Source organism: Sardina pilchardus, chromosome 7 (genome assembly GCF_963854185.1).
Source record: "Sardina pilchardus chromosome 7, fSarPil1.1, whole genome shotgun sequence".
NCBI lineage: Eukaryota > Metazoa > Chordata > Actinopteri > Clupeiformes > Clupeidae > Sardina > Sardina pilchardus.
The window spans coordinates 6,080,667-6,106,657 of NC_085000.1; the positions used below are offsets into that span (position 1 = coordinate 6,080,667).

General features: G+C 44.3%; 1 protein-coding gene across 1 annotated transcript in view; it reads left to right on the forward strand.

The window, feature by feature from the left end:
- Positions 1 to 25,991, forward strand: part of cpne5a (copine Va) — a 94,182-nt gene that overhangs the window by 64,839 nt on the left and 3,352 nt on the right. The window contains exons 13-18 of the mRNA XM_062540179.1: positions 2,103 to 2,156; positions 2,635 to 2,696; positions 13,394 to 13,440; positions 15,088 to 15,269; positions 18,158 to 18,285; positions 20,752 to 20,854. Coding sequence (XP_062396163.1) covers positions 2,103 to 2,156; positions 2,635 to 2,696; positions 13,394 to 13,440; positions 15,088 to 15,269; positions 18,158 to 18,285; positions 20,752 to 20,854 — 576 coding nt within the window. The remainder of the gene's footprint in view (positions 1 to 2,102; positions 2,157 to 2,634; positions 2,697 to 13,393; positions 13,441 to 15,087; positions 15,270 to 18,157; positions 18,286 to 20,751; positions 20,855 to 25,991) is intronic.

Below are 25,991 nucleotides of genomic sequence, written 5' to 3' on the forward strand. Positions count from 1 at the left end.
TGTGTGTGTGTGTGTGTGAGAGAGAGGCAGTTCACCATATCACTGTCAAAATACTGTACATCAAGCAGAGCCATGATGCATAGTCCATCCATCTTTTCACAGCACTCTTATTTTTGGAGGGATTGCAGCCAGCGTTTCTGAGGTCAAAGTGCACGCTGAGTGTACAGGTCCTCTGAGGCTGCTGATAGGGCAAGGTGCCAAGTCACCCAAGGTCACGCATTCTAGACTGTACTCGGCGTACAGTGTTTAAAAATGTACCGCACGCTTCAGCGGCGCTGCAGATTTCATTAAATATGAATGCGAGAAGCAGGCATATAAAAAAGCAGCAATGAGCCTCTCTGAGATCGGCGCTAGGTTGAGAGAAGCTAATATCTCACCTGTGAATGGAGCTGATAGGGGAGTGCAATGAGGAGGCAGCTCAGGACGATAGGATTGATCTCGCGCAGCCGAGCGGAGGAGGTGGAGGTGGAGGTGGAGGTGGCTCCGATCTCGTCCGTTACAGCTTGCCGTCTTCTGACAGGCCTGTTGGAGCGGCTCATTAACAAGTGTGCTGCCTCAGATTAGCTTTTGAATTAGCGCTAGTCACACTGGAGTCTGGGGCGGAGCCAAGATGGCCGCGTGAGGGGCGACGGTGTTCTCTGCCCTGCCCTTTCACTCTGCTGACACCACAGAGCCAGCTGCATTAGTTAACCTTCGCAAGGACGGGCCGCTCAATCAACTCTGTCGCTGTGGAAACCAGCAGTCTGGTCAGTCAGTTGTCTGCATTGTGTGACTGTCAGAGCAGATTTTAGGTTGTGAGCCAGTGAAACATTCTCAAAAGAGCTTTTGTTGCTTTTTGGGTTGTTCAGTATTGGTTTCATGTTGTTTTAGTCTTTGAAATGAGTACTTCTATCAGAGTGGTATTTTTTTACGCCAGAAGGCGCAGTCCCATATGGCAGAATACGTGCTTGTGTTCTTTTGCATTTGACATACTGTAGGTTTTTGCATTTCACTCCTGCCGGCTTGTGTTTTCCCAAATACACAGCTGTACACACACACACACAACACACACACACACACACACACACACACACACACACACACACACACACACACACACACACACACACACACACACACACACACACACACACACACACACACACACACACACACACACACACACACACACACGCACACACACGCATTCACTGGGTCTTGGGATAAGAGACTTACCTCTTCCTCAGTGGTGCGTGACGTTCACAGCAGCGTGACAAGAGGGTCTGGGCCGAAGGAGCACAGGCCAGTTTAGATAGCAACATATTTCAGCGCTGGCCCCGACCCCCAATCTGGTCCCGATCTGGCCCAGATCCGGCAGGAGCCCAAAAGCCCACACCTCCCGCCTGTTGCCCTGCAGTAGTCTCTCCCATCCCGTTGCCCATCTGTGCTGTGAGAGGCTTAGAGAGGCTGAATGTGCCGGTAGTGTGGGAACACGGCCTTCTGCCGAACAATATGCCAGGCAGCACTGTTTCCCTCCTCCCCTCCTGCTCAGGCCCAGCGGACCAATCAAAACGCTCTCAGCTGACAGTTTGCACAGGTTTCGTTGCCAATGTGCAACTAGCTATGTAGGAGTATCCAGAGACTTTTACTTTCCTGCTTTTCCTCCTCAACACATCCTTTGAACAAACAAACGGTTTTAAAGTTAAAGTTTTAAAGCTACAAAAGACTGATATCAGTGATGTGTTGGAAAAAGCAGCTGCAAGTTAAATCTTCACAGTGCTGCTCCCTAATGCTGCTCAGCTAAACGTGCGAATTACCTTGGTGACACCGTGATGTGTTCTTTCTAACACTGATGTATTTTTGTTCTGTTTGTTTTGCATTCTGTAGCCGGCCAACATGATATAGTGCAGCCAGCTGGACTGCTCAGGAGCCCTGTGGTTTTGTGCAGAGGTTGTGTGTGTATGAACTATTTAGTAAGCAGTATAGGCGTCTGACTATGTCCTTGGGTGTAGAGAAAGGGGGATGAAAGGAAAGGAAAGATAGCAGATATTAGTCGCAGTTGCGTGCTGGTTGCTGTGCGGTGTCATATTTGATGTCTGTCTGTCTGCTTTTTTTTGTCCAAGGTGGTCAATGCCAAGAAGAAGCTCAAGAAGCGACGCTACATCAACTCAGGGACGGTGAGTCCTTCACACAACTCCCCCTCATGGATACAGGGGACCACATGCACACGCGCACACACACTCACACACACACACAGACGCAAAAGGCCATGTCCCACTCTGCCGTGCTTTATTAGTGTTTTTATTTATGGGCTGTCTCTGGGCGGCCATGACGGATGCCCTACACAAAAACTCTGCTGTGTGGCTCTCCATTTTAAAGGAGGTAGCGGTTAGCCGCCTTCCCTCCAAAACAAACGATTTAGGAATCTAATTAAGGCCCCAGTGAAGCAATTCATCACCTTCGCTCCCCTCACACACACAAACGAGACGATGCCTGTGTGATTAAAATATCAATGCGACCACGAGAGCCCACCCAGCCCCAGTTTTGCTGACACACGGCTGTACTGTTAAACTGTGCCAGAGTGATAGCTTTCCCTTTCAATTTCACCAATAAGACAGATTTCAGCCGATTAAGGCCAGTGTTGTCGCCCTTCAGGTGTCTCTGCTGGCGTTCTCCGTGGAGTCAGAACACACCTTCCTGGACTACATCAAGGCAGGGTGAGTGAAGCTGTCCATTCAAACCGCTAACCGCTAACACAGTACGTGTACACACAAAGACAGCAGGCGATCCTCTCAGTCCCATGTTGTTGTTGTGGTTGTTAGTAAACGAGTGGGAGATGAGAAGCAGCAGGAGCAGCAGTTATGGGAGCGCAAAAAGCAGACATGCAGACCAGCCTAATGAACCAGGATGGGGGCTCACAGCTGGTTAAGGCAGGCAGGAGCCGAGGCGCCCCAGAAAGCTGGATGTGCGTCGAGAGTGGGTAGAGTTGAGGGGCCCCAGAGGAGGTGTGTTTGGCATGGCCGCGCAGGGTGGGCAGGGTGAACCTGAGGGATATTGATTAGTGGGTAAGCCCTCACGGTGCAGGGTCTTATCAGCAAATGGAAATCTATGAGATGGGAAAAACACACATGGTAGCAGATGGCAAGAGCAATGGACTGACTACTAGCTTGCCCAGCTGTGGAGGAAATAATCTCTTCATGATCTTCAGTAGCTATTTGCTTGAATGCTCTATCATGAGATTAATGTTATTGTATCACAAATATGATACTACACAATTCAAGTACAAACATAGGTTTTGTATGTATGTTTATGTATATGCACTGATTTGTATGGTACAACAATGTTTCATTTCCATACCTTTATGTCAGACCTCGTTATCTATGGTGTCTTGCCAATTTATATGATAATTTGCCATAGGTTATAGAAGAAAAGTTATGAGCTTCATTATAGGGATGCTTTTGCTACTACGCCATTATGACATGGTAATAGCACTTTTGTTTTGGTATGCTAATGTTAAATATTCAGTCATCAGTTACATGTGTTTCTGACAGAGTGGGTTGGTGCCATAATTGGATCTGTGTTCATGCCTGTGATAACAGGCTTTTGGTATAATCATGTTTATCTCTGTCACTGGTGAGTTGGTAAGCTAAGGGATAGAGAACACTCTGATAAGCACCACACTGATATGGCTTCAACTTGGTGCAGGGACAACCAAGCAGGGGGATGCAGACTGATAGATGTGAGGGACAAGATGAGGGTGTAGCTCACACTTAGTCCTGGCAGGTAATTGTAACATACAGGAAAGGGTGGGGGCTCAGGCAATGGAGACGAAGAGAAATGTGGAAAACAGTAGGTATAGTCTCGGTAGATCATCAATCTACATTACACCTTTGAGTTGTAATATCTGCATGCTCATGGTATGTTGTCACGTCTCATTGTTTTATGCTGATTTGAGTAAACAAACAAGCTAATAATGATAAATTGAGCCCATACAGTAGTTAATTGAGTTGTCTGCAGCCTTTACATACTGTACAGTGGGTGAAGCTTTCTTGGGCTGTCTTTAGGCTTCCCACTACAGTCATTTTTTAAAGACATTTAAGACACTGTAGATATTAAAGATTGATGTGGTTCAGTTTGCTTAGCCCGTACTTTGTTGAATGTCACATCTCTTTCTTTTTAAATTCTCATTTATTTATGGCAAACGCTTTCCGTGACTAATTTACTTTGGGTGTAGAGCGCTGGCAAAAAGTACACCTAATCATGCCCTGACAAATGGGATATGGCGGTGTGAGTGGAGAGCCAACACAACTGCAGCTACAACGTGTCTATTAGTGTGAGTTATAGTGGTGGGACTCATGATTTCTCCTTCCGTATTCAGTCTGACAAAAGGCTGACCTTTCTCTCCCAAAGGGCTACGATCTGTAACACTCTCAATAAAGCCGACCTGGGCAAGCTCTGACATTTGTAACCAGCTATTACGGCTTTTCATGTGTCTTGCTTCTCTGTTCTAGGTCTTTCTTTTTTTATTCAATGCCCGGAAAAAAAAAGACTTTCGACCACTCAAGGCTTTTAGGAGTGTTTTTTCCCCCTCTTTTCTCTCTTCTCTCTCCACCTGAAAGCACTTTGTCAAACAGGTGGCTGAATCGCCCGTCTTCTTCTCTCTAAGCTTGAATTTGAATCAATCAGGAAAGCACACTCCTTCACCACCGCAAATTGCTCTGCCCATCACATTGCAGTGCATTGCAGAAGATATACCAACCCTCGACACACACACACACACACACACACACACACACGCACACACACACACACACACACACACACAATCATGCCTTTCATTTTGCATTTCTATGAGGTGTTCAGCACACTGCCATTTTTGCTCACTCATCTTTGAGAATTTTTACCTGTCAAGCTATTTATCTTTTAACCAAGGGAGAAGGAGATGCTGGTCATGTTTCCTCTTCCACACAGACCTGGCCAGCCTGGCTTTTGAAGCTTAAAGCTGAAAGTCATCTCTTTGTCACAGATAGCCTAGTCTGTATCATGTCAGTTTTTAAACACAATGGTTTGAGTTTGGTTCATCCGTTGTTCCGTGCACATGTGTGGCTTAATTGTGGTTCTATTGGGATTCCTTGTAAGACTATGATGTCTACTGTACAGTACATGATATATGACGCCATGATATATTTAGCCCGATTAACTACTCCATACCCAGTCGTGGATGAGTTGTGCTGTTCTGGAGTATGTGCCTCCTGATAGGTGTAGCTGTGCAGAAACCATAGGAACAAAGACAGCTAATGTTCACAATCATTATCCCTTGATCATTCACTGCTGTTCATTAGTTCTCCATACTGTAGTGTTAAATGGAAAAGTTAAACCGAGCAGACTCTGATTTCAGTTGGACCCAACACTTCTCTGTCTGACTTGTCACACATTTTTAGCAAGCTCCTGAGGCCTGATTGGAAGACAGTTTGTGTCAGTGTTCCAGCCATGCATTGATCGGTTTGGATTTCTGGCGAGCTAGATATTTTTGTATGCAGTCTTTCAGTGTCAGCAGTTGGAGCATGTAGTGTGGTGGATTGAAACATGAGTTGCCATGTCCTACGCGACAGAGACATCACAGTCTCTATCCACTCTTGTATGGAGCAGAGCCGTGTCATAGACGTCTCCATGGCTCTGGAATGGTGTGGTGGAATGTGGTTGCTGGGTTGTCTGGTTGCTAGGTTGTAGTCTGTCAGCACCTGTCTTTCAGCTTGATCCACATGTGCAGACCTTTTCCTACAGGCCACTCTCCTGTGGTATGACAGCTTGAAAGATTGCCCTTTCATTTTACCTGTAGCCTATAGATATGGCAGATCATTGTAGATTCCCCTCTACTTTAAGGTCTCCATCGGAAAGCTCTTATATTGAATTATAAGAAAGAAAGTCATTGCCTTGGTGAAGGCCATATCTATTTGAAGAAATGAATTATCTTTCCCCAGCACGTTTTTGATTAAAGTCTTTTCTTCATGCATTTTTGATTGTAAGAATTGTTTCCAAGTCAGGTTGACAATTCTGAAGTCATGTACTGTTCTGAAGTGTAATTTCTGGAGCGTATTATGAAATTTAAGCTCCTTTCAGTGGGCCCCATATGTTTGATTACATTTTAAAACAAAGACAGCCTGGAGTAATCAAAATATGGATGCGCTGTTTCTAAATATCCATTCTTTCATATATTTGCCTTACTGAAAATGATTCTTTTTGCAGCTAATTTGAAGTTAATTCCCCTCAAGGCAACTGTACTTAAAATAAAAACTAATAATGGAAAGACAGACATGCATACACAAAACACTTGAATATAATTAGTTTAAACATTATCAGCAGTGTGAGTCTGAACAACTATTCTTACTGATGATTCTCCATTTGAGAGAGAGAGAGAGAGAGAGAGAGAGAGAATTGGACTGCTGTTGAATGGTTAAGGTAGAGCCCCTATTTAACAGTGCTGCTAAATGGCCTCAAATCAAAATAATAATAAAAGAAAAAGCCATAAAAGTAAAACAATATGATGGGGTTTTAATATTCAGGGCTTTTTGTAAGGAAAGGAAAACACATTTTTTATTGTCTTGGAATACATTAGATTGACAATAGTCATTGGAGATGATTCATGGCATGTGTGTGTGTGGCAGAGTGGGGGGGAGCGATAGAGAGAGAATGCGTTACAGAGAGCGAGAGACAGAGAGACGGACAGAGACAGAGAAACTAACAAGGAGAAAGAACACATAGCCACAAACGTCTGTCCCGTTGATTGATAGGCAGCCCTATACCTTGAGAAAAGATTGATGATTACCGCTTTATGCCATTCTAAGCCACCAGGCACTTTATCATATGAGATAACAGGAGAAATAAAGTGCACCACAAGTCTCTCAATGACATTGCACCCATTCAGAACAGCTTTTGATGTTTAATTCTCTTGTCTGTCATGTAGCCTAACCCCAGGTCTCTACATTTGAAATCCAACAGCCATGAGCTACAGTAGGATTGGCAATAAAAACAGATTTGATGGCTAAGTGTAAACATGGGAGAGGGAGGGAGAAGGAGTGAGAAAGAGAGACACACACACACAGAGAGAGAGAGAGCAATGATAATGTAATGGATGAATGAACATTACTGATGTGCAAGCCTGCAAGTTAATTAATGAACCATTTCCTTGGTTTGTGTCCCTCACAGTGAAACAAAGGGAAAGGTGGACAGGGAATGAGAGAAGGAGAGGTAGAGAGAGACAGAGAGATGGAGAGAGCAGGAGAGATGGAGAGAGAAGGAGAGATGGAGACATGTTGAGAAAAGAAAAAGGGGAAAGGGAGCGGTGCAGAGTGAGAAACAGTTAAGGACAGAATGGAATGGAGGGAAAGAGAAGAGAACAGTAGGGGAGAGAGAGAGAGAGAACAGAGTATTTTATCCAGCTCTTCTTGTCTGAGCAGTGTTGTCCTTCTGGGCTCATGAATAAAGCATGACGTACGACAGGGAGAGCGGGGAGGTTTATTTAAAGACGTGTGAAGCAGCCCGCCGACGCAATGTATAGCGCGCCAGAGCAATGTAATTATGGCGCGCACACGAGGCGCGCTGTGTACCTACACATGGATTACATCCCATAGGTCAGGCGTGCGGGCCACTCAATGAATGAAAGGGACACAAAAAGCCTTCAGAGAGAGAGAGAGGGAGAGCATTGTGTGTGTGTATGTGTGTGTGTGTGTGTGTGCGCGTATCACCACAAGTTCTCTCCACACTCGATGAAATCACTACACGACCAGAGGCTGTTTTCTGGCTTTGTTCTGACAGATTTCAATTCTTGAAAGGGATTTTTATTGTACAGTACTTTAATGTTCTCTGACCTTCATGTGGCTTGTGTGTGTGTGTGTGTGTGTGTGTGTGTGTGTGTGTGTGGGCGCGTGCTCACATGCGTTGGTGTGCATGTACAGTATATATATGTGTGTGTGTGTGTGTGTGTGTGTGGGCTGTGACTGGTGGCTCGGATTGATATTCATGTCGGGGATCCACAGTGATTTGTGCGCCGGCCGGGTCAAGGCTGGGCTGACTGGCCGCTTAGCGGATGATTTGCCACGCCGCCCTGCATGCCTCCAGTCCAGTGGACATTTCCATACGCGCCTGTCCAGTTAGCGTTCTGTCCAGTTGGCGTTCTGTCCAGTTAGCTCTCCCATTCACCTCATGCCTCTCGGCTGTCTGTGTCAGTGCCACTGTGTGTGCCATCACTGACTGGTAAATTAGGCAGCAGTACTGATACTCGTGCTGCGGCACACTCACGGTACTGCTTTGCACTGCGTTTATGTATTGCATATATTGTACATGCTTGTGTGTGGAAATGATTGAATACCTCTCATATTCATCTCTCACACTCTCTGTCCTTCTCTCTGAGTCTCTCTGTGTGTGTGTGTGTGTGTGTGTGTGTGTGTTCCTGTCTTTCTCCCAGTGTGTGTGTGTGTCTGTGTGTGTGTGTGTGTGTGTGTGTGTGTGTGTGTGTGTGTGTCAGGAATGGGAGTCACCTGTGTAGTAGCCCGTTGGCTTGTGCAGTGTGTGGGAGCCTGTTCTGCATCATTTAGCAGGAGAGACTTAAAACCAAATCACCCTGCGACGCGAAGGGCACCTTTGTCCATCAAGGAAAAGCTCCGATGCCTCCCAGTCAATAGAGGGAGTGTCAGTGAGAGGACTTAAAAGAGGGAGAGAGGGAGAGAGAGAGAGAGAGAGAGAGAGAGAGAGAGAGAGATGATCATAGAGGATACAGTATGTATGGAATACTGACTGAGAATGGATAGGAAAGAGAATGAGAATCAGAATCAGTTCAGGTATTATTGGCAGAGAGAAGAGAGAGGAGAAAAAGAGGGGGAGAGAAAGAGGGAGGGGAGGGAAAGATAGAGGGAGAGAGGGAGCAGAAGAAGGAAGTAGATACAGGGAGAGGTAGATAAGGATTAGCATATAGATGGCAGTGGTTGTGATGTTGGAGGATGTGACTATGGTATGGTCTGTACATGATGTGGATATGGTTTGGGAGATGCACTCATTGTGTAGTTGGTGAGTGATGTGCTTGTGGTCAAGGGGATGTGACTGGTGTGGTTGGAGGTGGTTGATGTTGTGTGCTCTGGGATATACAGTAGAAGGGTCTGGCTTCTGTGGTTGTGGTTGATGGTGGTGAGGTTGTTATGTTGTAGCTTCTGTGGTTAGGTGGTGGTGAGGTTGTTATGTTGTAGCCTCTGTGGTTTGGAGGTGAGGTGTTTGGGCCAGTCAAGGGTTAGTGTGGTTTGTGAATGGAGTTGCCTTTATTATGTTGATGAAGTGAAAACAGATAGTTTATTGTGGAAGTACCGTACGAAGTAATGGGAAATGAATATATCTGCACACTTGACATAACTCAACATGCCTTTATAATGAATGTATTTTACTACCTGTACTATATTTAGGGCCCGAGCACCGAGGTGCGGCCACTGAAAGTGGCTGCACCATAGGTGCAAGGCCTTATTGTTTTTGCTCAGATTATTATTATTATTATTATTATTATAGTGGAATTCTTACGCTCCATGTTTGGCCTTTTTTCACCAACGTGGCATGCTTTAAAACTCTTGAAATTTGGCTCTACGTGTGGAATTGGTAACGCTACTCAGAACCAGAACTCTGGACTAGGGTGTGGCTCAGGGACTCTATAGCGCCACCTAGCGCGGTTTCTGTTGTGTTTGACACATACATGCACGAAAATGAACCAAATTTGGTGGGCATATGTGTTGTATTAATCTGAACAACTTTTACATTTAAACGATATAGTAAATCTTAGAAGAATTTGAGTTATGATTATGATTATGATTTTTGCACGTCATGTATTTTGAAACACTTCTCCTAGACGGTGTATCGAAATCATGTCATTTAAGCACTAAAATGATCTTGAGGGGTTGCCCGAGAGGAATTGCGACCAGATTTTTGAATTTCAAAAGTATATTGAAAAGTATTATATACCACTGGCGAAGGTTTGAATCTAGGTGTCTTATAAAAGAAACAATAAGTTGGTGTTATAGGCAGAAAACAGTGACTAATTTGGATGAAATTTGATGGAGTATTAGTTAGTGTGTTTGTACAGTCATATACAAAGTTTTGAATTTGGTGTTGTTTGTGTTTTTTAAAAGCGCATTAATGATTGTGGTGGACACAGTTTTAGCTAAAATATTTTGAAGCGAGTTGATGAATAATTATAATCATATCAACCTATGCTGCAATTTTGATTTTAACCATGTTAACAGAAAGTGAGATATTTAGGTTTATTAGGTTTTTATAGGTCTGTGTGCCTAGCCGCGCACGGTCTGGCTCCCTCACTGTGGCTCGCCCACTCTCCCCCTCCTTGTCTGTTTCCCTCCCCCCACAGTTCTTCCCACCCCTCCCCTCTCTCCCAGCTGGATGTCTCTCTAACCTCCCCCGCTTTCCACACAGAGACACAGACACACAGACACACACACACAGACACACACACACAGACACACAGACACACACACACACACACACACACACACACACACACACACACACACACACACACACACACACACACACACACAGAGTCAAGAATGACAGTGTGATGCAAAGTAAAAGGTAAAGAAAAGATCATGTGTATTAAGATTTTACTCAGGTTAAGTCATTTTTGTGATAGAATTGGGGACTGACTAAGTCAGACCCAAGTTCTAATCCTCATAAAAATGCTTGGTTGGAATGGCATGTAATAACCAGAATACAGTAAAGTCATGTATTTTGAAAAACTTGTCCTAGACGGTTTATCGAATCAAACCAAGGGTTTATCGAATCATATCATATCAGCAGTTAGGGACTCCTGGTCACTCACTCACTCACTCACTCACACACACACACACACACTCTCACTCACACACTCACACACTCTCCTCACTCACACACTCACTCACCAATCACACACACACACACACACACACGCGCACACACACACACACACACACACACACACACACACACACACACACACACACACACACACACACACACACACACACACACACACACACACACACACACACACACACACACACACACACACACACACACACACACACACACACACACACACACACACACACACACACACACACACACACACACAACCCCCCCCCCCCCCCTTGAGGCAGCCGTGGCCTACTGGTTAGGGCTTTGGGCTTGTAACTGGAGGGTTGCCGGTTCAATCCCCGCCCAGTCCACCACTAAAGTGGTTCTTATCCTCACAAAAATGCTTGGTTGGAATAGCATGTAATAACCAGAATACAGAAAAGTCAAACAATCATGACTTAGTTACGTTTTGTTTACATCAAGACACACATACACATTACAGTTTTTGCCCGTTGCTTGAACACATTTTGCAAAACTTCGCTCACCATACCAAAACTCTACACACTAGCGAACATAACACAACACTAGGAAATAAACCTTTCACATGTATGCCAAATTGAAACTCTTCTATCAGTACCTAAACTCTGCAATCAAAACCCAACAATCCTTTGTCAAAATGTAACTCTGGTGACAAAATGAAACACACTTGCATCATATGCATACACTTGCAAATCAGGAGGAATACACTAGTCTACTTTATATAAAACATATTTGCTTGAATACATTTAGAAAAACTTCACTCATTGTGCCAAAACTCTACACACAAGGAAACAATGACACAACACTGGGAAATATACCGTTCACATCACCATTTCCAATGGCTAAACGAATGGGCTTTTTGTAGATGGCTGATTGGTGTTCAGTTTTGCAAGTAAGTGCGTTCAGGTGTGTATTTGAGTGGTTGCAATTACCCGATGTGTTTTGTATTTTGGATACATGTGTTTAACAAATGGTACTATGAGATTTCATTTTTGAACGAAGTGTCTATGTATGACATAGAGAGTAGTATGCAGGACCAAGTGTGTTGCATAAAGGAGTAAGTGTGTTACAGAATTGCAACTAGAGTGCAAAGCAGCACTTTTGTTTAAGGTATAGGTACATGTGTTTGAGATATGGCAACAAAACTTCAAGTTGTGTTACTTTAGTCTAAGCATGGGTCTATAGTGTTCAAGCAACGGGCAAAAACTGTAAAAACAGCAACAGGTTTTATGAATTCAATGATCTGAAGCAAAGATATTGATGTAAGCCTTACAGATGCATGATTTACAGTACACCATATCAACACACTGGTTATCATCTCAAATTTGGACTACAAATATGGATACAGAGATAGAGCTCTGGCCTAGGGTGTGGCTTAGGGGCTCTATAGCGCCACGTAGCGCGTTGTGTACTGTGGTTGACTCATATATTCATGAAAATGAACCAAATTTAGTGGGCTTGTGTGTTATTGCTACCACTAGCCAGAGACAGAGCTCTGGCTTAGAGCGTGGCTTAGGGACTGTATAACGCCACCTAGTGCATTGTCTGTTGTGGTTGACACACACATTCACGAAAATGAACCAAATTTGGTGGGCTTGTGCGTTATTGCTATCGATAGTCAGAGATAGAGCTCTGGCCTGGGGTGTGGCTTAGGGACTCTATAGCGCCACCTAGCGTGTTGTCTGTTGTGGTTGACACATACATTCAGGAAAATTGACCAGATTTGGTGGGCATGTGTGTTGCTCATGCACATGCCCACCAACCAGTGGCGGTTTTAGGTACGGGCGAACCGGGCAGTCGCCCGGGGCGGCATCTTGTATGGGGCGGCACGAGCGCTTAACCCTATGAGCCCGACTGACGCAAAGTGCGTCAAAAAACACTCATGGGGGCGCTCGTGGAGGATCTCGCCTGGGGAGTAATTCAGTCTAGAACCGCCACTGCCACCAACACGCACATGTTGCTTTGTTAGATTCCGAAATGTCACAGGTCTCCGCACCGCAGGTGCTCGGGCCCGCCATCGCCGCTTGCGGCTATATTCTGTTTTATTTTCTGTCTCCTTCTCTTTCCTTTTGAAATGGTTCGGACAAACTCTTACCATTTAAGCAAGATCAAAATCTGTGAGCTGTGTTAATATGGGATGAGAATCTACTTGTGCACGTTTCATTTGTGGATTTAGAAATACTGGATCATACTGGACTACATGTTTCATTAGTAGTTTTACAAAGGTGGAACACATCACAGGATGTTTTTGTTCTTAAAGCATATAGGCCATTTCCCAGCAAGGCAACTTTTCTCTCCAAGCTGATCAATTCGTGTGCTGTAGTGATTCAGAGTCCCAGTCCTGCATTAGGCACTTTCACTTCTCATGTCTGTCAGGCTGAAGAGTTTTGTTTTCGTTCTTTGATCCTCATCTTGATCTATATCCTGTTCTCTCTCTCTGTCTTGCTCTCTTTCTCTCTCGCTCTTCCTGTTTCTATCTATCTGTTTTTAGCACCCAGATCCATTTTACAGTGGCTATTGATTTCACAGCTTCTAATGGTAAGTATTCTCACAGTTACTTTCATCTATTGAGGCTGTTTGTCCTCGTGTTGTGTCCGTGCTACCAACCTGACAGTGCATTTTGTTTTCCTGTTAGCATTTCCAGATAGCGCACACATTGTAAACAAGACAAGACAAGTTGCTTAAATTGTTTTCCTCTCTCCTTCTCCCTCTCCCTCTCCCTCTTTCTCTCTCTCTCTCTCTCTCTCTCTCTCTCTCTCTTGTCTCTGTGGTTGGCTGTGCTTTGTTGTGCACATAAAAGGCAGTGTAGTTGCTCAGCTATTGACCCCTGTTTTAAATAATTCTCTGTAAATGGTTCTTCCCCCCACATTGATTTGCAATTAACAGGGTTGGGCTCTTATGAGTAATTGCATCAATTAGCAAAGTTTTACTTTGCTGGGCGGCCGGATGGCTCACCAGCCACACTTCATTCAGCAATCATGCAATCAAAATCAAATTAGCACTCCCATCCAGATGCAGCAGTGAGCGGGTTCCTGGTAGGGCTTGGATGGGTGGGGGGTCTGGCTCAGATGCGGCTCTGATCTGGCCCGAAGCCGGGGAAGATCCCCCTCAGCTGTTTGAGCAATTGAGCCTGGTAATTTAGAAACAAAGTTAGACAAACCTCTCAACAGTTAGGGGCCTTTTTTTTGTCAAATAATTTCTGTTGGAGGATTAGAAAGGATTAACTCACTCAGTATGCACACAACTCTTTTTTGAATTATATGCTGTTATGTTTTGCATACTGAGTAACAGAGTGTGTGTGAGCACAATGAACATATGAAGAGGTCAGATGCAAAAGCCTCCAAACACAAACACTACCTCCATCAAAAATGAGATAATGATGGTGGGTGAATGCCCTCCACACATAGTACTGTATACTGTACATTGATCAAACAATTTGATCTACTGTAACTAACATATGGCCTGGTCTGACATACTGTATCGATTTTGAAGGCAAAAATCTTGCAACAACAACAACAAAAAAAGCAATCTTTTACAGTAAAATAGCAATGGTTAGATTTAGAGAGTTTTGCATCTGAAGTCTTCATACAGTATATTTATCAAAATAAATAACATATTATGGGCTGAGATTACAGACTAGTTGAGTTACATACTGTAGCTGTATATTATTTCACACTATGTTATTCCTATATTAAACAATTCTTCATAAGGTTATGACAGTGTAATAAAAGGTTTACTGTAGCTCAGTTGACATTTTTGTGTTGACACTCTACTCTTTTCCTTGACATCACGTTGGGGTATTCACTTGGCTTTGATGAAGATGTGTGTGTGTGTGTGTGTGTGTGTGTGTGTGTGTGTGTGTGTGTGTGTGTGTGTGTGTGTGTGTGTGTGTGTGTGTGTGTGTGTGTGTGTGTGTCTGTGTGTGTGTCTGTGTCTGTGTCTGTCTGTGTCTGTGTGTCTGTGTCTGTGTGTACACGTGAGTGTATGAGTACTTGTGCGCTGGTGTGTGTGTGATTGCGTGTGTCTGTTTGTGTGTGTGTGTGTGTGTGTGTGTGTGTGTGTGTGTGTGTGTGTGTGTGTGTGTGTGTGTGTGTGTGTGTGTGTGTGTGTGTGTGTGTGTGTGTTGTTCATCATGATTCACGACTTAATAACTCTCAACCCACCCCTCTTCCTCGGCAATCCCAGGTAACCCATCCCAGTCCACCTCCCTGCACTACATGAACCCGTACCAGATGAACGCCTACGCCATGGCCCTGAAGGCGGTGGGGGAGATCATCCAGGACTACGACAGCGACAAGATGTTCCCCGCGCTGGGCTTCGGGGCCAAGCTGCCTCCTGATGGAAGAGTCTCGCATGAGTTCCCACTGGTGAGGGTCAGAAACACACACACACACACACACACACACACACAAGCACACAAACATACACACACACACACACAAGCACACAAACATATGTACACACACACACACACACACACAAGCACACAAACATATGTACACACACACACACACACACATGCACAAACATGCCAACACACACACACACACACACACACACACACACACACACACACACACACACACACACACACACACACACACACTCACTCACACACAATGGCCGCGTTTCCCAAACACGTTAAGAAGCTCTTAACGCTAAGATCTTCTTTGGAGCGCTCTTAAGAACGCTGTGAAAGAAAAACGTGTTTCCCGAAGTCGCTCTTAGCTTAAGAAGATCTTTCACTAAGAAGGAAACGTACGATGGAGCTGACCCACTCTTAACAGCCTTCTTAGCGATAAAATGCTTAGTGATCATAGCCTAGTTTATAATACTTCACATACAAAAAACATCAACAACCCTGTGGCATTCCACGGATATCGAGGAAACAGATGTAATTGAACTAAGAACCTAATCCAATGAGGCTTCACCTGCTACAGTACTCTAGGCGTTGAAAAAGTCCGCAATCTAAAAGTCTGTTTTACATTAATGCATATGTGCACCCCACTCGCAGGCCACATGGGCTGGAGGGTTACATCTTCTCGGATATTAATAAAGTAGACTAGCCTACATCACATGCCTACTACCACACTATCTATAAGAGAGATGGGATGCGTCTTGCATGAGTTAATAGGCTATGATTGGCCTGAGCTAATAAAAAATAGACCTAGGCTATATTGATAATCACCCACACACACACACACACACACACAAACACGCACGCACACACGATGCATGCATAGCCTAATTGCACCTGTAGGGGGAACACGGGGCGCTGTGTGTGACTTGTGCGCTTATAAAGGGGTGGGTGATCGATTTGCCTGGCATCGATTGATTCCGTTTCAGCACCACCGAGGTGAACAGCTCTCGTTAAGAGCTTCTTTAGAAGCTTCTTTGGCTTGATCTTAAGATTCTCCTAAGAAGGCAGTTAAGAACGCGTTTGGGAAGCACCCGTATCTTAGCGCTCCTTCTTAGCGATTCCTTCTTTGGAGCCTTCTTAAGTCCTTAAGAAAGATCGCGTTTGGGAAACGCGGCCAATGTGTGTTGTCCTTGTTACCTCTCCATTTCGTCACTAATCTGACCCCTTCAGCCCATTACCTCTCCTTACTGTCCTAATGTTTGATGCTGCGTCGGTCAGTCTCCATGTTGGACGCGCTGAGCCCTGAGCTCATTAGCACCTGAACAGTGTCTCTGCCTGCTAATGCTCTCAGGGCGCTAGCACAATACCGCTAATCAAAGCAGCTTCTAATGTCTGGCAGCATTAGCATTCAGAGCACTAATGAAGAATCCGCATTTTCCTTTCTCACTTATAAAAAATGAGAGAGAGAAAGAGAGAGAGAAAGAGAGAGAGAGAATGAGAGGTGAGAGAGAAGGTGAGAGAGAGAGAGAAGAGCAATAGAGTGTGTGGAGGACGACTCTCGGTGGCGCTAGGCTATTAAATCCAACTGTACCCTGGTGTGGGAGTGAAAGGCTGATGACTGAGGAATATACTGTATGAATATGCAAGGTCTCTGAAGTGTAAGCTAACACACACACACACACACACACACACACACACACACACACACACACACACACACACACACACGCTCCCTCTCTGGTGTGTGAGTGATAGGCCAGTGTGTGTTGAGTGTACTGTGTGGCTGAGCGAGGTCTCTGGGGTAAATGAGTAAGTGAGTGTTGTTAAGTGAGTGTGGCAGGTTCATTACTGAGGTCCTTATACTGACTGTGATTAAGGAGTGTGATTATGAGGAGTCATTGTGATCTAAACTCATCTGCAAGACTTTCATAGTACAACATCTCTCTCGCTCTCTCATACACACACACACACACACACACACAGACACACATACTGTACTCACACACACACACACACACACTTATTGATACTTGCTTACTGTGGAAATGTGTCACCTGTGTCAAATTGAACAGACTTCCTGCGTTTGCATATTTGGGCGTTTCTCATCTCCACTGGGCCCCTGGGGTGATCTCCCTGCTTTATTATTAATGAGCGTTTCTACTGCCTCCAAAGTGTCCTTTTCCTCAGCACTGCTGAGACTGTCAGATTGCATTTCTCTCATTAAGGCATATTATATGTTGGCAAAGATGTGAATCTCTAGATGAGAGCATGAAGAGTGTGTTTTTACTGTTTCATACACACAGCAGGCACTTTTGAAAGGAGTAGACACAGTAAAGACATGATCAAACAGTGACGGAGATTGGTAACACTTTACTTCGACAGCCTGATAGACTTTACAGGGGGTTTATTGAAATTCAAGTGAAGTTATTTTATTAACTCATAATTTCAGTAATTCAAGTTATTTTCAAACAATTACTGAACATTACCTTAACCAAACTCAACCCCTAACCATAAATTGTTAATAATATGTCAGCAGAATTTGTCTATAATCTGACCATGTCATGCTCTGATGAAGACATTTTGTTGCACACGTAAACCCATTTAAATGTAAAGCTTTTTAACTATAAAAAACGGTGTGCCTTTTCTTTAGTTAGACTTACACCCTTGTGTCTAATTAACAAGTCAAACCAACCCTTCTAAGAGGTGAAGCATCCCCTTGATACCAAAGTGCACCTGCTATTGAGACTCACGTCAGTGATGAAGCTCTTCTGACTGCCAACCTTTCTTGCTATTTGAGTATTTATATAATCTGGCCATCTCTAGGTACTCTATAGGAGACCATGCCAGCGAAGTGTGACCCAGATATTTTTTACAGCGTTTTGAATTCCCTTACAGAACGGCATTGTGGACAACCCCTACTGCAATGGCATCGAGGGTATTTTAGAGGCGTACCACCAGAGCCTTAAGACGGTTCAACTCTATGGGCCGACCAACTTCGCTCCAATCATCAACCACGTGGCTGGGTAAGCATCCACCTGAAACCAGAGAAAAGACACTCAGCCTCAGTCCCATTTGTTATGCAGGAAGCTCAAGCTAAAAAGTTAATCATCGTCATCTTAATCATCCACCGAGACGCGATGCCAGTGATTTATGGACGTGTTTGTGCGCTGAAAGTGAATTAGAGGACTTTAAACTTGTTGACATACTGTACTGCCTTCGAGTGCGTAGGCTAGATTCAGAGGTCAGGCGATAAGTGGACAGATTTTTTATTTTATTTAGTGTGTGCGGTCTGAAAGCTTGAGGGCAGCTGGTGCGCAGGTCAGCAGAGAGGCTGATTTCTGTGAGATAATGATAACCCCCTGCCACTGTTTTAATTAGAAACGTCATCTCCATAGAGCAGACTTGTGACACGCCGAAAATGAAAAGCAAGACATATGACCCGGGGGGTCCAGCCTGGCTCCACTTATCATCGCAAAGAGTCTTTAGCTGGTGATTAATAGGGGGAAATGTCACTTTCCTCTCTCACACACAGACATATTTGTGTCAGAACAAGGACGGCCAAGTTTCTGAAAGCTCGTAATTAATTTCTTTGTTGGAAAGGAAAAAACAGCCTGACATTGATTGTATCCCCAAGTCTCTTGAGGAGCTCCTTGTAATATTTTAGATGTACTGCAAAGCGGTACAAAATATAACCGCTTCTCAGTCCTGCACATTCTCTCCGCAAAAATAAATCACGTCAATTTGTTTCCATCTCTTACTCTATCCCCTACTGCAACTTTGTTGATGAGTTGATGCAGGCTCTTGAGACCAACATACCGTACATTTTTTCATCCTCAGTGCCACGGTTCAGGTAGTTATTTAGGAATAACTGAATTTTTTGGGTTTCGGGAGGTCCAGTGCGGGGGCGGAATGGCCCCTGGGGACCAAATTCAATTTGTTCCATAAAAGTCTACTGGGGCTACATGCCCACCAAGTTTCATGTGCCCACGGTGTCCCGGGAATCATTGAAAAATAAAAAAAAATCAGGAAGTAGATGAAGGAAAAAAAAACAAAACTCTGACTATCCCTATATGACCGCTACGCTAGCGGCGGTCATAATAATGGCATTGTTATAAATGCTATACGATTATTATTCTGTTACGTTGTACCTATTGTATTGTTACAATGTGTCAGTGTCCTATTTTATGATGCCAGTGAGGCATCTAATGAGGTCCACATAGGGACTTGTCCCCACACCCTGACCTGGTTTCCTGGACGTATGATGTATGGCTCTGCTCCTGTGTGATGCTCCAGCATTCAAAAGTCATGACAAGCTCACCGACACACTGACCTGTGGGACCGAGGACGGAGTAGGAAATTGATCGCGTTAAATTTACAGCTCAGTGCTACAGAGCTCTGCCGTGTACAGCGTTCAGTTAAAGGAGTAGCAGAATGTCAGGGGCCATGTCCGTAAGCCGTATGTAACAGCAGCAGAGATCGAAGGCTGGACATGCTCCTTTCCTGTGTGTCTTAACAAAACCAGCTCAGATTCTCACTGGTCTCGTACCAAGAGTTTTTGCCCGACTCATTATCCACTTGAAAAGCAAACAGTTGGTATACTGTAACTTTTGGCTTTTCAAGTGAATAATGAGATGGGCAAATATGTGTTGAAAGAAAGGGTAACTGATGCTGGATGATTTCACAATTGTTTATGGTACATAGCAGATATGTAAGTTTTGTCCAATGCAACTTACATCATATTTGAACCAAAAACCAAACAAAACACTCCAAAGGGGTAGCTCACTCCTCCCTTCAGTGCTGCCTAAGAGACTCCGCTTACACTCAACTTGAAGGTATCTACATAAGAGTGACATGCATGATACTGTCATGACACGTGAACCCTAACCCTAACTTGACTTGACAGAAAGTGAACGACAATAATGACAAAGCACTATGTCATAAATTACTTTATGACTTGTTTTTAATGTTCATGACACATTCATGACAGTGTTAGGTCACTCTTATGCAGATAGATACCTTTGAGCCGAACCGAAAGTCCACACAGTGCTTTGTTGTTGTTTGGGGGTTTTGTTGTTGTTTTGCATAAAGGACTGTTTTGTTTTTGTTTTGTTTATTTTTTGAGAATGGAGTGCTAGCAGATCTTAAGACATTTGCTAAATGTTACAAACGTGTTTCGTGTTAGCAATTGCTAAGCATTGCTTACCTTACCTTAATTGTTGTGAACTCAACTGCAAGAATTCCCATCCAGTTTTGTGAATAAAAATCCCATCCAGTTTTGTGCATGTGAAAAGATACTGAGGTGCAAATTCACTTAACTTCCATTGAAGTCTTTTTCCTCTTTGAGGGGATAAGCCAACCACTCATCCGCAAGGCAGTCCTAAAGCAATTCAACCTTCAACCGCATGTCTAGTGAGAGTGTATTAGTTAGTTAGGGTGTTCTTTTCTGTTCTGTTCTGTGCATTACAACATGGTGTCTGTTTGCCTTGTAGGTATGCCGCAGCTGTGCAGGATGGTTCTCAATATTTCGTCCTGCTCATCATCACAGACGGAGTCATATCCGACATGGCCCAGACCAAAGAGGCTATTGTCAACGTGAGTGCTCTCTGCTCTGCCTGTCTGTTTGTGTGTCCAACTCGATCATCTCAATCTCTGTTTCTGATTGTCTTTCTTCACATTACACATTTCGTTCCTCACCCTCCTTCTCTCTTTCTCTCTCTCTCTCTCTCTCTCTCTCTCTCTCACTGACACACATGCACACACACACACACACACACACTGTGATTCTTGTTTACTTTCCTCATATCTCCCTGCGCGTCTTGTTCATTTTTGGTCTTTTTTTTTGTTTGAAGATGTAGTGCTTGCGATTTGGGACATGAACAGAGGAGATTTTTTCACATTTCTCTCCTGTCTTCTCTCTCTCTCTGTTTCTGTCTCTCCCTTCCCCTCCTTGTATCTCTCCTTGTGAGCCCCTTTTTCTCCTGTTTACATCTCCCCACCACCCCTCTCTGTCTTTCTGTTATTTCCCTCTCTCTCTCCATTTCTCTCTGTTTTTCTGTCTTTCTTTTTCTTTTCTTCACTCTCTCCTTTACCCCCCCCATCTTTCTCTCCCTCTCTCCCCTCTCTCTCCATCTCTCGTTCTCTCTGCTCTCTGTGGAGCGGCTTGGCATCGTCCTCTCTGCTGTCTGCTATTGGGTGTACTCTGGGCGCCTCTGCTCCACTTTCTCTTCTTTGAATATTTCAGGACAACATTTGCATTTTTTTGTCTGATGTGTTTTTTTTTGGGGGGGGGGGGGGGGGTTGGGGTGGTGCGTGTCATCATGTTAGTTTATTATTCAGACGCAAACTATCACTCAGGAGTGTGCGGGGATGAAAGCTCCGATACTCCTCCTAGTCATATCTTTGTGTATTCTCCAGTGTTTGATCTGGTATTGAATCTTGTGCTTGGAAGGTAGTATGTAGGCTCTTCCATGCTATTTCCTTTATACTCAAGACCTTGTTGTTGCGTGGTTAAAAAGGTAAGCATAGGACATGTCAAGGGCTCCAGACTACCCTCTCCCTTTGTGTCAAAAGCTTGACTTGTTGCTAGGCAGCAGGAATGCTGCTGTGTTGTCCTACAGCAGGTTGCGAGTGTTGTGACGGATCGCCATGGACGCGTCGCAGGAGGAGCGCTGCAGGTCGCCATGGCGTTGATATTCCAGCAGACTGGATTTAAAGGGAATTTGCGACTGTTACTCACATCTTTAGAACAGCCACACCTTCCTTTTAAGATCTTGTCTGCTGCTTTCCATTGCCTGAGTCTGCCATCTGGGGTCAATGACCTGCCACCACCTGTTTCATCTAAAGCCAGATGGCTCCAATACTATTTGGAGCATCAAGGGGACTCACACCGCATGAATATGGATGTCCTCACTACTGATATTTATTTTTTGGTAACATGACATTAAAGTATCCCCAGCACTAGTTTATGTATTGATTAAGATAAACACACCGTGAGATCCAAGGTAAATAACCGATTAAAGTTAATGCTTTATTAATTCCAGCTAATGCATTTCATTCATGGAATATTAGTTTAATGTGTTGTTGTTGCATTTCTTCTCTACAACATACAGTGTGATTTTGCCATTCATTAGAATGTTTCATTTCGCTGTGCACTTTATTTAGTTTACTTTATTTAGTGTCTTTAAACTGGGCTGAGAGAACACATAAATGTCTGTGATCGTTCCCTCTCCTCCCCCCTGTGAGCATGAATGTGTACTCCGCTCACACCCCTCAGATAAACTAATGTTTGCGTGCTGAATCTGCAGCCTTTGATGTGAAGCCTCTGCCTCTCTCTCTCTCTCTCTCTCTCTCCCTCCCTCCCTCTCTCTCTTTCTCAGTTTCTCTCCTGCTTTAAACCCACTGCACTGAATTAAACAGGTACATTTCCACACATGACAGAGAGCTGAATTAGAGCTCTTGATGTAGCCTACTCTAACAGTAGTGAGTTTGATTAATCTAACCTGGGCCCTGGGTTTTTTTCAACACGCATGTGTGTGATCGAAGTCTGATTCCAGGAGATGTTTGATGACATGTTTAGTAGCCTATCATGATATTCCAGGAGTTGTCTGATGACATGTTTAGTATCATGATATTCCAGGAGTTGAATGATGACACGTTTAGTATCATGATATTCCAGAAGTTGTTTGATGACATAATACTGTGGTTCAGTCTGTAGCTGACTGATGGATGCAGTGATAACACACTAATCATTCCTAACCGAGGTCTCCTCTGCACTATGGCGAGTCGCTTTGGATAAAAGCATCTGCCACCTGAATAAATGTTACATAGCATATGCTATGGATTTACACACAAGATTCTGAAGGAAGTTGTGTATAGGTTGAAATTGACATCCCAGATGCCAAAGTCATTGTTTCTAATGTAGATGTTTCAGCTAATGCCACTAAATTTCAAAGTACCTCTGAGTACCAATTAGCTCTTCCACTCTTGCCTAAATGCAACCCATCCCTCCGAGGCCAGAATTAATTGCCACCCCACTTAAAAGTTCTTACTTTTAAAAGACATCCATCCCACACGTACTTCTCTGTGCCCCTCTGTGAGTGTAGTAGGATCCACTATGTAATGCCCATCTCTCTCATGTACTGCATTTGTTCTGGTGGTGTTGGTGTCTACAGTGGCTTGCCATTCAGGGGAGGGTGTTGCTGTATTTGATCAGTGTCTTGCGCTCACCTGAACATCAAAGGCATTGGCACAGCTCTGGCCTCACTCTCTCAGAGAAGCAGCGGGAGCCCATTTGCAGCGCTGCATGGCGCACCTTCCCATCGCTGACCTGAGATCAGTGGCGGAACAGCGGGCCCTCTGTCTGTGCTGTGCAGAACGGACTCGGAGAACCTCAGCTGGCTTTAGGGCCATCGAGATGCTCACAGCTGTAACCTCAAATCTCTCTCTCTCTCTCTCTCTCTCTCTCTCTCTCTCTTTCTTTCTCTCTCTCTGTCTCTGTCTCTTTGTAAGTTGCTCTTTAGTGTCACCTTGCTGGCCGTTATCCCTTACGTGTTTCCCCATACAAAGTGCAGTTTTTCCCACCTACTCATCCCTCACCTGATGTCTCTGTTACCCAGTGCATACTTCTCAAGATCACGAGACCTCCATTAAACAACATCTCCGGTTCAACCCTCCTTCAGTAGTCCCCAGGAATCCCCATGTAACAGCTGCTCTAAGTCTCATAGTTGCGCATAGCATTCGCAGAGTAATTGGTGTGCATACAGTACATATGGACCACATACACCAGAGGCCTGCGGTTTCATTAGCATACGCGGCTAACCTAATAACGACGCCTTACGCTTGGGGTTGCGGTTCAATTCATTTTGTAGATTGAAGAGGGTAACCATCTGAAGCATCCAGATGCCTGGCCTCGGTTGCTTGAGATAATGAGCCTTACAGTGCATTGTTGAGCCATAATGGTTCCTGTGAAAGGGCTTAAGGGGGTTTGCTGTGCGGTTTTGAGCCCTAATGGCTCCCGGATCCGCTTCTTGGGAAGGAAGAGATGAGGGTGTGCAGGTTAAATTGTACCTCTGAGACCAGGCTTTGTGTAGTGTTGGCAGAAGCTCATAGACAGTGGTGGAGAGAGAGAGAGAGAGAGAGAGAGAGAGAGAGAGAGAGAGAGAGAGAGAGAGAGAGACGGACAGAAGCAGAGAGAGAGAGTCTCCGTTGATTAACTGAGGCAATAACCAGTTTGTGTGTGTGTGTGTGTGTGTGTGTGTGTGTGTGTGTGTATTGCGCTGACCATAGCATACCACTCATACTGTAGTTCTGAAAACACAGCACACTATGACACCCACAGATACACAATTAAAGCTTGTCTTCAGGTACTAACAATGAAGTCCAACTTAGCAACATGGTGTCTATCCACACATGAGCCATTCTGTCTGCAACATCACAGCCAGCGAAGGGAGACCATCACACACATACTGGCTACACTGCCTGTTGTATAGAGGACTGTACATTGCGCGCCACGACCGTATTGTTGCACTGTCAGTGAAGGATCTCCACAACAATGGCAACTTTACTGCAATCCATCACAACGATACAATCAAGACAGACTGATTCTCCCTCCCAACTCGAACAGTTCGCTACAATGGAAACTGGCATAAATAACTCACCAAATGCACTCAACATAGTTGTAATTCATGAACACACCAAAGTTGTTACAATAATAGAAATTGGTTGCTGTGTTATCTGCTATGCTTCAAATATGTTGAAATACCAACCATGGTGTAATGTTTTCAATAATTCTGTCTATTCCTGTAAAATCATTGACCTCGTTTTTGATCGTTTAGGCCATGTGCACAAGATGTGGGTGTGAGGCCTGCAGGGCTCCCTAAGAACATGGCCAAAACATTCTCAAAACATTACTATATCAGCAGTAATTGGTAGCCGCTACATATGGAGGTGTAGGCGTCACCTTTACCTTTGGTGCATAATGGACTGGGATATTGGCTACTGCTGTGCACATTTGGATTATATCATGGTATATGCTTATTTTCTAATCTAAATAAAGAATTTAAATGTGTTTGTTAAATGTGTGTGTGTGTGTGTGTGTGTGTGTGTGTGTGTGTGTGTGTGTGTGTGTGTGTATGCTACTGTACACTCTCTTTTATGTGCCAATCTATTTGTGTGTGAAATCCCCCAGTGGTATTCCAACTCCAACCAATTCCATTACGTCTCCCAGTCATCCGTCAGCTGGTGCAATCCCATCTAGCTATTACTCTTCACACACTCCACTCACTAACCACCACCACCCCACACACAGCCCACACACAGCCCACACACACACACAAACACACACACACACACCCTGATTATTCATCCCTGCTACCTCCACTCCTCCCCCATTTGCAAATATACATTAAGATGCATTGCTTTAAAATGCCTCGCGTCTCTCTGCCTGGTTTCAAGGGCCGAGGTGATTGAGAGGCAGGCCAGTACGCAGCTATACACATTTAATTCCTCACAATTACAATGACTGACACATTTCTCCTCATTTTGTGTTCTCTCTAAAAGGCTGTTTTGTTTTATTGTATGGTTGATTTATGCAGCGGTTATTGTTCTTGCACCTTGCATTTCTGTCATTATGGACCTCTGAAATGCATTGCTTTAAAATGCTTCCGCGGCGTTGATGTGATTGAGCATCCGTCCAGGATGTGAGGATACTGTGTGCATTGACTTTGTCACG